Genomic DNA, 13366 nt, shown 5'->3' with positions numbered 1-13366 from the left:
TTACCCGGTCTAATTGGCACTTCCAATGCTGTATAATAGAAATCTTAAAACAAAAATATAAAAATATAAGGTAGCTTCATAAAAGCCCAAAAGCAATTGAAACTGGGGATTTCAAAATTCAAAAGCATGTTGCCTGTTGAAGCAGCTACATTTCGATTTTTATGATTTTTTGTTTATCTAGTGATTTTTACAAGAGTCTGGTTATTGTTTGCTGATTTAGTGATTTTTCTTTCATGAAACTAGTGTTTTTTCACCTAGTAACAACTCTGCTGGTATTTACAGTTATGAATATGTTAGTCTCCTTTGCCACTTAATGCGCTATCTTAGTGAAAAAAATATTTATAAGATAGGTACACTCTTATGCTTTTGCTCTATGTTCTGGAATTGAAAGATCATTCTGAGGCAACCTTGGGGAGGGGGAGGGGTTACGTCAGTATTAACCTTCTTCTTGGGCTTTAAGAAGAACTCAAACCGTTTTTCTGTTTTTTCAGAGTTAATCTTAAAAAAGATAAACAACAGTATTGCCTTTAGTACTGTTTCTGAGACTTTTAGTTACACCCCCCTCCCAATTAAACCAGAAGTAGATTGATTCGTGGATTCCCCTTATAAGAAGTTAACGGTGTATCAGCAGTCTACTTTATTAATAAATTGGTGATTTAGGTATTGCTTATACGCTTGTGTCTCAACCTCTCGTGTCAACCGCTTGTGTCTTTATTGTTACGACAGCCAGACGTTGGTCTAAAATAGGGCCAATCACATAAAAAAACACAAGGAAATCAATAAAAAGACGGCAAACAGGTCTATGGCCAATAAATGAAAACGAAGAAAAATAACAAAAATCAAACGAATATTTCCCCTATATCTAACAAGGCGTCTTCAGCGTAGAAAAAAAAACTAAAATATATATATATATAAAACTAAAATAGATTAACCTAAAATGTATAATATAAAATTACTTAACATTTACAATTTGTAGCTACCTTCATCAAACCACAAAAGTAACTGAAGTAAAAACGACCCGTTTGTCTTCCTCACGATCCTCATCATTATTAGTTAAGGCTTAAGTCTAATTATGGTTTTGCTAAAAATTACCTCATTAGCTATTATTTGATCAATTACGGAAAATTCAACTTTCAAGCTACAAAATGATGACAAGGGTACATCCAGCATTTTTTTTTTTTGGGGAGGGGGGGGGGGGTTATAAAAAAAGCTTAAAAATGTGTTTAGATGTGTTTTTGCTTCATTTTCAGGAGTCGGGCAAAAATTTTGGGGAGGGGGGCTCAAACCATGTAACCCCGCTTCCCTCCCTGGATACGGCCTTGAATGATGGGCTATATTGTAAGTGGACACGGGGTGATTGAAGGAGGGTAATTTACCCTCGAGAAATTCACTTTCAAATGCCCAAACACCCATTTATTAGGATATTCTAGACAAATTTTCTTATGTATCATACCCGTCGTATAGGAAAATCTTCCGAAAAAAAGATTTTCTTTTTTTATGTGAGATAACTGTTTTTATATTTAAAAAAGTGCCATTAATTTAGACTTGGAATTAAAAATAAAAATTTACCCTACGGATTATCTTTAAATTTGACTCTCTGATTACTTCCCTGTTTCCAGAGTAAAGAGCAACAGTATATCTCTATAAGATATAGTGAATTATGTTTTATATGTCCTGTTGTATCATTATGTCACACTTTTGTCTTCACTGCGTTATTTGTAATGTACTCTTCTCTTGTATCCAGGGCGTGTCCAGAATTTGTGTTTTTTTTTTGGGGGGGGGGGGACTTCGAAAATCCATCAAAATTTGTTTATATGCATTTTAGTTACGTTTTTATGAGTCGGACACAAATTTCTAGGGGTACTCAAACCCCTAAGCCCTTCCCCGTGGGTAAGGCCTTCATTCTATCTTATCATTGTCATGTATTTATAGGTTATTTGTCGTCTGACACTCAAGCAAAATTGAAGACAACAAAGAAAAAAGAGAAGGGTGAATCGGAAACAGAAGCCAAAAACGAAGTAGTGAACGTTTATCTAAATTTTAAACGTTTTTTGTATGATCAACGGAAGAAAATTTCGCAATAAATTAACGTTCCCAAATGAATATCCGAAGAAATGGAATGCATGGCGTATAAGAAATATGGATAACTTAGGGTTCCCTCTTTACCGCTACTTGGCTAGCTTCGCTTGAAATGTTTATTACTAAGATTTATCTATATTAGCTTCTTTTTTTATTAGCGTTATTTTATCGTAACGTTTTGCCTAATTAACCTCATCAGATTTTGTTTCGAAGAACTGTATATTATCTATGACTCTTAAGCACTGAAATGAAAATTCACTATAAGCCTTTTTTACGAGCTGGAAAGCGAAGCCAGCTCAGCTTTGCATTATTCACGACTATTGGGAAGCTACCAGACAGTTATTCATGAGAAGACGAAACTTGCCTAGACTTGGAAAGCGAGTCAAGGTGGCTAGTGTAAAGCGTTTCTCGCTAATGTTTTTTGGCGCTAAATTCAAATTGTTAAGCTCATGACTTTCATAAAACTTCTAGTCCTTTAGTGGCGCAGTGGGTTTGATCTAAGCTTGGTAATACGGGACTACGAAGTATGTACTCAGATGTAGCAACACACTACAGGACCTTAGTAGTCAAGAAGCGTAAATAAAACAATAAACAGTAAAATTTCAATTTTTTTTTTTAGTTGTCAATTTTTTTCAAGAAATGATTTGTATTTTTGAAATCCTTGTAAGATAATGGCTGAGAATAGTTAATGATAATGGTTTGGTAGTAGCCTACTATCAAACTTGTTAAACACTCATAATAGCTCTTGGTTCTTTTATATAAATTTATTTGAAATATCGCAAGGATTGAAATTTGAAATCACGAGACATTAAATTTCAGAAATTCCCAGCGATTTATGAAACAGCGTTATTACTACGAGACATTTCAAACTCGTTTCAGCTATTGGCGAATTTTTTAAAGCTACGGGCGAAAAGTATTTTTTACCAAGTTTAAGTTACGCAAAGAATAATAATAATATGTAGTGAAAGTTAAGCCGAAAAGTCAAAATACCGAGTGTAAGCTGCGCTGAGAAGTCGCTAGTTTAAGCTTAAGTTGGAACGCCCGTAAAGTTATGACCGAGAAGCACTTTTCCCCATTGTAAGATACGCTAACAATCATAATAATGTTTAGTTATCTTGGGACACGATCAAATTCAGCTTATTAGAGAACCCTAATGTAGAGGTTTCAAGGTCCTATCTGTAAAACTGTGGAATTTTGTTTTTTTTTGCCAGAAGAAAAATCACGGATGCGTGTTTATTTATGTTTTTGTTGTTTTTCCCCCAGGGGTAATCGTATTGACCCAGTGGTCCTAGAATATTGGGGTGAGGTGATCCTAGAAGTGGTCCTATATAATCTTTGCATATAGTATTGGTTATTGGGAAGTATGCAGAAGTTTTCAGGGGGGATTTTTCCTTGTAGCGGGGGGGGGGGGAGTTTCTGGGGTTACGTGGGTGGATCTTTCTATGGAGGAAGTTTTTATGGGGCAAGGGACATTGCTATGAAGGTGGCGCCGGATTTCCCAGCATTATTTAAAAAAAAACGATCAGAAACACTTTCATAAGAGCTATTTATTCTAATCAACGGCCTTTGTGATTAAGGGGTCATTCTTAAAGAATATGTTATGCCCTTATGCCTTAAGTTATGCCCTGGGGGAATATATGGTTCTTATGGAAGGGAGGCTCGTAAAACTTTATAGGGGACTCATTTGATTGGAAAATAAAAGTTCTAGTCTATTTTTTAAGCGTCAAGAGATCGGATGACAACTAACTCCCCCGCCCCTCCACGCCCTTTTTCCAAACCTATATGCTACAATTTTGAGATAGCCATTAAAAAAAAAAATAGTTCAAAATTAGATAACAAAAACTCTAGTGTCGACACAACCCCCAGGGCCCGGAGGGTAGGCGTTGTAAGTGTTGTCCTGGGGGTGTATATGGTTCTTATGAAAGGGATGCTCGTATAAACTTCAGAGAAGGCTCATTTGATTGGAAATTAAAAGTTCTAGCTCACTTTTTATGAATCAAAAGATATCCGAGGGCAACTAGCCCCCCCCCCCCCACACACACACGCTTAATTCCCCAAACACATACAATGAAAATTTTGAGATAGCCATTTCGTTAAAAATAGTTCAAAGGCCAGATAAGAAACACTCCTGTGTTGACGAAACCCCTGAGAACCTGGGGCAGGCGTTGCAAGTTGTGCCCTGGGGGCACATATGGTCCTTATGGAAGGGATTCTCGTATAAACTTCGGAGAGGGCTCGTTCGATTGGAAATCGCGAGTCCTAGTGCTCTTTTTAAGAGTCAAAAGTGATCGGGGGTAACTAGCACCCCCACGCCCTTCTTTTCCCAAAGGCATCTGATAAAAATTTTGAGATAGCCATTTTGTTAAAAATAGTTCAATGAACATATAACAAAAACTCCGGTGTCGACATAACCTTCCAGGACCCGGGGGCAGGCATTGTAACTTATGCCCTGGGGCATACATGGTTCTTATGGAAGGGATGCTCGTATAAACTTCATTTTTAAGAATCAAAAGAGGTCGGAGGGCAACTAGCCCCCCCCCTCCTCGCTCTTTTTCCTCAAACCCATCCGATAAGAACTTCGAGATAGCTATTTAAAAAAAAAAACAGTTCAAAGATCATATAACAAAACTCTGGGGTCGACACAACCCCCTAGGGCCCGTGGGTATGTGTCGTAAGTTATGCCCTGGGAATATATGGTTCATATGGAAGGGTTGCTCGTGAAAATTCATAGAGGGTCCGTTCGATTTGAAATCGAAAGTTCTAGTTCACTTTTTAAGGGTCAAGAGATCGGAGGGCAACTCCCCTCCCCCCTCCCATGCCCTTTTTTCCCCAAACCATCAGCTAAAAATTTTGAGATAGCCATTTTTTTAATAGTTCAAAAATTAGATAAAAAAGGGTCAAGAGATTGGAGGGCAACTAGCCCTCCCCTCCCCCTCTCCACGTTCTTTTTCCTCAAACCTATCCGATAAGAACTTCGAGATAGCTATTTAAGAAAAAAAACAGTTCAAAGATCATATAACAAAACTCCAGGGTCGACACAACCCCCCAGGGCCCGTAGGCAGATGTTGCAAGTTATGTCCTGGGAGAATATATGGTTCTTATGGAAGGAATGCTCATAAAAACTTCATAGAGGGCTCATTTGATTTGAAATCGAAAGTTGTAGTTCACTTTTTAAGGGTCAAGAGATAGGAGGTCAAATCCCCCCCCCCCACCCTCCCACGCCGTTTTTTCCCCAAGCCCATCTGCTACAAATCCTGTGTCGACAAAACCCCCCAGAGCCCGAAGGCAGGTGTTGCAAGTTACGCCCTGGGGGGTATATATGGTTCTTACAGATAGGATTCTCGTATAAACTTCAGAGAGGGCTCATTTGATGTTTGTGGTAAAGTGTGTTTTAATACTTTCATACTTACTTTAGACTTAGGTCTTCCCACGCCGGCTGGCACATAAGGCGACAACGGTGCCTCTCCATGACGATCTCTCTTGTGCTTTTGACCAAAGTTCTTCGAGCGACGATCTCAAAAGTGCAGCATCCTTCTCAAGGCGTTTTCCCAGTGTTGTCTTCTGTCGCCCACATCTTCTGATGCCAGAAGGAAACCAACACCTTACACCGTGGGGTAGGCGGCCCTTCACCGCTCCGACTATGCGACCCCAATATTGCCATCGGTTAGTCACAATTCTATCGATCACGAGCGGCGGCTTTCTTTTCACGAATAGAGGCGTTGGTTAGCTTATAATTCCACTGGATGCCAAGGATACGCCGAAGACAGATGTTTTTTATATAAATAGATACAATGTCTTTTATATAAATTTATTTGAAATATTGCGAGGATTGAAATTTGAAATCACGAGACATTAAATTTCAGAAATTCCCAGCGATTTATGAAACAGCGTTATTACTACGAGACATTTCAAACTCGTTTCAGCTATTGGCGAATTTTTTAAAGCTACGGGCGAAAAGTATTTTTTACCAAGTTTAAGTTACGCAAAGAATAATAATAATATGTAGTGAAAGTTAAGCCGAAAAGTTAAAATACCGAGTGTAAGCTGCGCTGAGAAGTTGCTAGTTTAAGCTTAAGTTGGAACGCCCGTAAAGTTATGACCGAGAAGCACTTTTCCCCATTGTAAGATACGCTAACAATCATAATAATGTTTAGTTATGTTGGGTCGAGAAGCCATAATACCTAGTTAGGCTGGAAAGTCTTAATATCTAGTGTAAATTGGATGTTCTAGGGCCCCACCCCTGCCTACGCCCATGACTACTATAACTACTACTAACAAATCACGGCAGCACCAAGCTCCAGAGTTGCCACTTATAATGATTTGTCCATAATTCTAGTGACTTTTTTTTCCCTAGTGATTTTTTTTCGAATTGAATTTTTTGCTAAATCTTGTGATTTAAGTGAATTTAATTTCATTATTCAGTTTTGCAATAGCATCTTCTTTGTAGAATTGATTTTGCTGATGTATCTTAAACTGGCTAAAGATTTCTGCTTAGAGTCGGGATATTCTTAGGAGTGAAACTCACGTTAAAAAATGGGTAATTTATACGGAATATTGGATATTGGATGAAAAACTGGAGAAATTTAAAGATTTGGGAGGTGACTTGACAGGAACTTCTCCTTCTCATGTCCCTGATTAATAATCAAAGCCGTTATTTTAATTATTGATGAAAAAAAGTCATAGAATGAAGCGAGTATTCATCTCCAACTACCTGCTTTTTGATATAACAAAAGCTGTTGTAAGATAAAATATTTCGTGGTAACTAAATGTAAGTAAAGAGCGACTCAGCCCGATAGTAACCAACTCTAAAAGAAGGAATGTTTGGGTAACCGACTCTATAAGTATGGAAATAGATTCTTAGAAACATCACATAGCCTATAGTACCTTATGATAGCGTAGTGGATGAGGTTGAGTTTCCTGGTTTAAGGTTTACCGGTTCAATCCCGCGTGTCGTAAGGAACATTTCTCTTTAAAAGATCACGTTTAATTTGTATTAATTAAACGGGTAATGGGGAGGGGCCTCAGTAACTCGGCCCAATAGTAACCGACTCTAAAAGAAGGAATATTGATGGTAACTAATCCGGGTTGCAGCGGTAGCTAGTAACCTAGTAAGAGACACGTCCAATGTTAAGAAATATCATAACATATAACTCCTAAAAATAGAGTCAAATCAAAACAAAAGTACACTATTAGAACCGCCTTGTCCGAAACCTCTATATAGGAAATTTTCTGTCCCTTGGCTTAAACAGTAAGGGAAATATATTAGCTTGAAAATTAAGAAAAGTGGCAGCTACTACAGCATTCTGCCTAAACGGCATCTTTTTTTCTTTTTTTTTCCACAGATAGCTTGGCACTGGAACATCGTAGAGAGTTGTTCCATTGTTCATTTTAAAGGAAACTAATGGGGTTAAACACCTTTTGTAATTAAAACAAATTATTTTTAAAATACAATCAATTTTTTACGAAAAACTGCATATTTCATGTTAAAGACTGATCAATGACGTCATAATCGTAGGTTGTAGCCAGGTCGTCTCTTACTATTCCACTTAAGAAAAAGCCATAGGCTTTTTCCTGTTTGTGATTAACTAGACTGACCCTATATAGGGCCTACTATCATTGTATGTAAGGAATAATTGTGTATGTATATATTTCCTTATTCTGTTTCTCAAAAACGGCTCCATATTTTTTTTGGAAAAATTGGTATCTTGGGATATTTTCGCATAGAAAAACGGTCTAAATAGGTCAGAAGTCTGAGAAAAATCATCAAGAACCTTAATTTTGGATTTTGCGAATGACGTCATGTAGTAAAAATTACAATGACGTTATGCATGTAAAAGAATTACAATGACGCCATGTAAGTCACGGCATCAACAATTTCAATGACGTTATGCATGTAAAAAATACATTGACGTCATATACGTCGACATCTTATGACGTCGTTCCTCTTAAATAATTTCTGAGACCACACTGGCTAATCATGATAAATAAAAAATCGCCAAGAAAGAAAGAAAACGAGGACAATTAACAGCCAGTGAAAAAATTGAAAAATTATGCAAATATTTTGGTCAAGACCTCCGCTTGACCGTCCTCAGTGCAGAATAAAAATGATAAAATATATAAAAACCAAACCTTAAAATAAAAACACCAAATTAAAATTGGACGACCCTTTCCTAGTAACGGTGAAAGGGTAACCCCTTTTTTTTAAGAACAGACTTGGTCAAAAGCTCCCCGTAAGCTAGTCGTAAATAATTTCTGAGACCACACTGGCTAATCATGATAAACAAAAAATCGCGAAGAAAGAAAGAAAACGAGGACAATTAACAGCCAGTGAAAAAAATAAAAAATTATGCAAATATTACGGTCAAGACCTCCGCTTGGCCGTCTTCAGTGCAGAATACAAACTGATAAAATACAAAAAACCAAACCTTAAAATAAAAACACCAAATTAAAATTGGACGACCCTTTCCTAGTAACGGTGAAAGGGTAACTCTTTCACCGTTACTAGGAAAGGGTCGTCCAATTTTAATTTGGTGTTTTTATTTTAAGGTTTGGTTTTTATATTTTTATCAGTTTTATTCTGCACTGAGGACGGTCAAGCGGTGGTCTTGACCGAAATATTTGCATAATTTTTCAATTTTTTCACTGGCTGTTAATTGTCCCCGTTTTCTTTCTTTCTTCGTCGTTCCTCTTATATAAGCCACCTATTTTTCCAAATTTAAGTCAGTTATTTATCCTGCACAATCAGTTATTTATCCAACACAATGTCTAAAGGAAGACCCAAAAAATGAAAATTTGCAGTTGCAATTGCTATAAATGACGATTCTGTGGAATCAACACCTAAATTTAATACAAAACCAGCTGCCAACCTTATTTCCCACCTTAACTGTAAATAAGGAGCGACCCGGCTCAATAGTAACCGAAACTCTAAAAAAAGGAATTCTGATACCAATAGATACATCAATGAAATCAGATTTTTGTGCTGATTTCAAATATATAAGTTTGATCAACTTTAGTCATGGTGATAAGTTTCATCAAGTTTACCCATCAAAATTTACGCGCCTGAGAAAATTTGCCTTATTTTCGAAAAAAGGAGGAAACACCTTGATGAATATCACACGATCAAATTCAGCTTATTAGAGAACCCTAATGTAGAGGTTTCAAGGTCCTATCTGAAAAACTGTGGAATTTTGTATTATTTTTTTTTTGCCAGAAGAAAAATCACGGATGCGCGTTTATTTATTTTTTTGTTGTTTTTTCCCCAGGGGTGATCGTATTGACCCAGTGGTCCTAGAATATTGGGGTGAGGTGATCCTAGAAGTGGTCCTATATAATCTTTGCATATAGTATTGGTTATTGGGAAGTATGGAGAAGTTTTCAGGGGGGATTTTTCCTGGTAGCGGGGGGGGGGGGGATTTTCTGGGGTTACGTGGGTGGATCTTTATATGGAGGAAGTTTTTATGGGGTAAGGGACATTGCTATGAAGGTGGCGCCGGATTTCCCAGCATTATTTAAAAAAAACGATCAGAAACACTTTCATAAGAGCTATTTATTCTAATCAACGGCCTTTGTGATTAAGGGGTCATTCTTAAAGAATATGTTATGCCCTTATGCCTTAAGTTATGCCCTGGGGGAATATATGGTTCTTACGGAAGGGAGGCTCGTAAAACTTCATAGGGGACTCATTTGATTGGAAAATAAAAGTTCTAGTCTATTTTTTAAGCGTCAAGAGATCGGATGACAACTAACTCCCCCGCCCCTCCACGCCCTTTTTCCAAACCTATCTGCTACAATTTTGAGATAGCCATTAAAAAAAAATAGTTCAAAATTAGATAACAAAAACTCTAGTGTCAACACAACCCCCCGGGCCTGGGGGGTAGGTGTTGTAACTGTTGTCCTGGGTGTGTATATGGTTCTTATGAAAGGGATGCTCGTATAAACTTCAGAGAAGGCTCATTTGATTGGAAATTGAAAGTTCTAGCTCACTTTTTATGAATCAAAAGATATCCGAGGGCAACTAGCCCCCCCCCCCACACACACACCCTTAATTCCCCAAACCCATACAATGAAAAAATTTGTTATTTGATGAACATATAACAAAAACTCCGGTGTCGACATAACCCTCCAGGACCCGGGGGCAGGCATTGTAACTTATGCCCTGGGGCATACATGGTTCTTATGGAAGGGATGCTCGTATAAACTTCATTTTTAAGAATCAAAAGAGGTCGGAGGACAACTAGCCCCCCCCCCCCTCCTCGCTCTTTCTCCTCAAACCCATCCGATAAGAATTTCGAGATAGCTATTTAAAAAAAAAACAGTTCAAAGATCATATAACAAAACTCCGGGGTCGACACAACCCCCTAGGGCCCGTGGGTATGTGTCGTAAGTTATGCCCTGGGAATATATGGTTCATATGGAAGGGATGCTCGTGAAAATTCATAGAGGGTCCGTTCGATTTGAAATCGAAAGTTCTAGTTCACTTTTTAAGGGTCAAGAGATCGGAGGGCAACTCCCCTCCCCCCTCCCATGCCCTTTTTTCCCCAAACCATCAGCTAAAAATTTTGAGATAGCCATTTTTTTTAATAGTTCAAAAATTAGATAAAAAAGGGTCAAGAGATCGAAGGGCAACTAGCCCTCCCTCCCCGTCTCCACGTTCTTTTTCCTCAAACCTATCCGATAAGAGCTTCGAGATAGCTATTTAAAAAAAAAAACAGTCCAAAGATCATATAACAAAACTCCAGGGTCGACACAACCCCCCAGGGCCCGTAGGCAGATGTTGCAAGTTATGTCCTGGGAGAATATATGGTTCTTATGGAAGGAATGCTCATAAAAACTTCATAGAGGGTTCATTTGATTTGAAATCGAAAGTTGTAGTTCACTTTTTAAGGGTCAAGAGATAGAAGGGCAACTCTCCCCCCCACGCCGTTTTTTAAAAACTTCTAGGTTGACACAAACCCATTTTTTTACTTTGATATTGTTACTTTGATATTAGGTTCTTTGATACTAATTTAATGAACATTTGATTTTGAAAAAAAAGTTTGAATTTGAAATAAGGAATTTTTAGAAATTTGAATCTTTTTGCAATCAAAACCGAACAAAAATTAATTAAAAAAATTTTTCCGAAAAAGAAGTTTTTCAAAGAAAAGTAAAGCCCATTTAAACTTAAGATCAGTAGATAAAAACACATGTTAAAATTCAAACTCAAAACGAGCAGAAATTACTATTAAAGAATAAATGAAACCCAAAACGAACAGAAATTAAATAAGCAGTCACAGCAAAAAACATACAACAGGTATTAATATAAATGAATAAATAAATCTTAAAGCGAGTAATGCTTAAATTGAATATGCAAATCAAGCTTATAACGAAAAAAAAATATTTTGCTATTGAAGTATAAATGAGAACCAAAAGGAACAGAAATCAAATAAACAATGCAAACAAATATACAATATACAATAGATACCAATGTAAATGAATAAATAAATCTTAAAACGAGTGAAAATTAAATTAAATATGTAAGCCAAGCTTGAAACGAACAAAAATCACTACAAACAAGAGTTTGGGTATCGCCTCCTTCTCTCACTGTAAAAGCCTAAAACCTAATGCGTCATTGACGCTTCACTGAAAACTATGTGTCCTTAAAAGTATTGGAAAGTATAAACAAAATCGAATTGAATATTTGATATATAATGATATTAATTGTTGAAAGATCCATCACTTCAGGATTTTATTTTACTGTAATTTATTTTACTGTGTAATATAATTTGTTTTCAGTGATTAAAGTTTATAGTGAAACTATATTCGTCTTGAACAATTTTTGAAAGAACTTACAAATTAAACTGAATATTTGATGTATAATGATATTAATTGTTGAAGGCTCGTCAATTCAAAATTTTACTGTAATTTTAATGTTTATTTCCAATATTAAGTACAAAAGAAGATTTTTAACATGTGTTTGTATCTGTTGATGTTAAGTTTAAAATGGCCTTTACTTTTCTTTGAAAAACTTCTTTTTCGGAAAGTTGTTTTAAATTAATTTTGTGAAAGGGGTGTGGTGGAGAGTGTGAATTGTAAATGAGACTGTAATGCAGCGGTTCCAACAAATAGCAATATTAGAAGCATTTCTTCCAATAATTTGGTCATTGTTATTCTCTCTGTTTTGAATTAATGTTTGAAGTGAATTAATTATACATTATTTATTGATCAATTCGGAATACGGTTTCTAGCCATATTTTAGCGCTTAGAAATATAGCCACGCCTAAAATCCTTTTGTTAAGCCCCCTCGAAAAAAAAAATCCTGTATACGGCCCTGGGTTACTAGCTCCCCTTCCATGCCACTTTTTTCTCCAAAGACATACGATGGAATTTTGAGATAACCGTTTGATTCAGCATAGTTGAAGGGTTCAATAACTATGCCTCTGGGGATAACGTGACCTGGACGATTTTACTGTTGGGAGAAAAGTTTCCAGGGGGAATTTCTTAGAATTCATATACATAATTATTTTTATTTTTCTTACTTTCTCTATGGTTGCTTAATTTGTAAATGTTGAGAGAATGTTCCGGGAGAAATTTGCAATCGGGAGGGAATTGGTTGGGGGGCTCTTTGCGTAGGGGCATTTTCACTGAGAGAAGCTTTCCAGGGAAAAATTTTCTGTGGGAAGAACTTTCCATGGAAGGGGGCTTGGTGGCATGATATGAAAAACGATCAGAAATTAAACAAAAACGAGTTTTTTTTTTTAATGAAAGTAATTTTCCAAGCGGAATTATCCGGGGGAATGGTCTGGGAGGAATTATTAGCAAGGAGAGAAATTTCTTGGGGTAATTCACCATGGGGGGGGGGGGGGTAAGCGGGAGGAATCTTCTTTTGGTGGGGAATTAACATTCCCGCAAAGTTTCAACTTAATATCCTTAGTTCTTCCTGGGATACTGTTTATACATCTTTTTGACTATCTGGATGTACATAGAATATTTTGATTTAGTTTAAAATCAATTTTTTGAGTCCCCCTCAATATTTCCCGAAAGTTTTAACAAAATAACCTCAGCAGTTCCTGAGATATTACTGATGCGCTATTTTGACAACCCGGATGCATATAGTGTCTATTCATCTAGTTCAACATGCTCTGAAGTTTTAACTTAATATCTTTAACGATTCTGGAAGTTCTAGGCCTGGGGGGGGGGGGCAGTTGTCCCCCAATTTTTCTGACATTAAGTTCCTTTTATTTTATACTTTTATGCTCCCGTGATATACCTTGCCCCCCCCCCAGATTATGAGGCCTAAAACTGCTACTAC

General features: G+C 36.9%; 2 protein-coding genes and 1 long non-coding RNA gene across 6 annotated transcripts in view; all 3 read left to right on the top strand.

The window, feature by feature from the left end:
- eEFSec (eukaryotic translation elongation factor, selenocysteine-specific) overlaps positions 1 to 2097 on the top strand; it is a 77589-nt gene extending 75492 nt beyond the window's left edge. For all 3 annotated transcript variants that reach the window (XM_089101788.1, XM_089101786.1, XM_089101787.1), the window contains exon 9: positions 1933 to 2097. In XM_089101788.1, the coding sequence (XP_088957914.1) occupies positions 1933 to 2084 (152 nt within the window). In that variant the 3' untranslated portion in view covers positions 2085 to 2097. The remainder of the gene's footprint in view (positions 1 to 1932) is intronic.
- LOC148943326 (centrosome-associated zinc finger protein Cp190-like) overlaps positions 1 to 13366 on the top strand; it is a 651851-nt gene that overhangs the window by 327430 nt on the left and 311055 nt on the right. The window lies entirely within an intron of this gene.
- LOC148943328 (uncharacterized) overlaps positions 1 to 13366 on the top strand; it is a 406409-nt gene that overhangs the window by 188269 nt on the left and 204774 nt on the right. The window lies entirely within an intron of this gene.

Source organism: Artemia sp. Qi Xiang Cuo, chromosome 15 (genome assembly GCF_049724085.1).
Source record: "Artemia sp. Qi Xiang Cuo chromosome 15, ASM4972408v1, whole genome shotgun sequence".
NCBI lineage: Eukaryota > Metazoa > Arthropoda > Branchiopoda > Anostraca > Artemiidae > Artemia > Artemia sp. Qi Xiang Cuo.
This window is presented reverse-complemented; position numbering and strand designations above follow the sequence as displayed.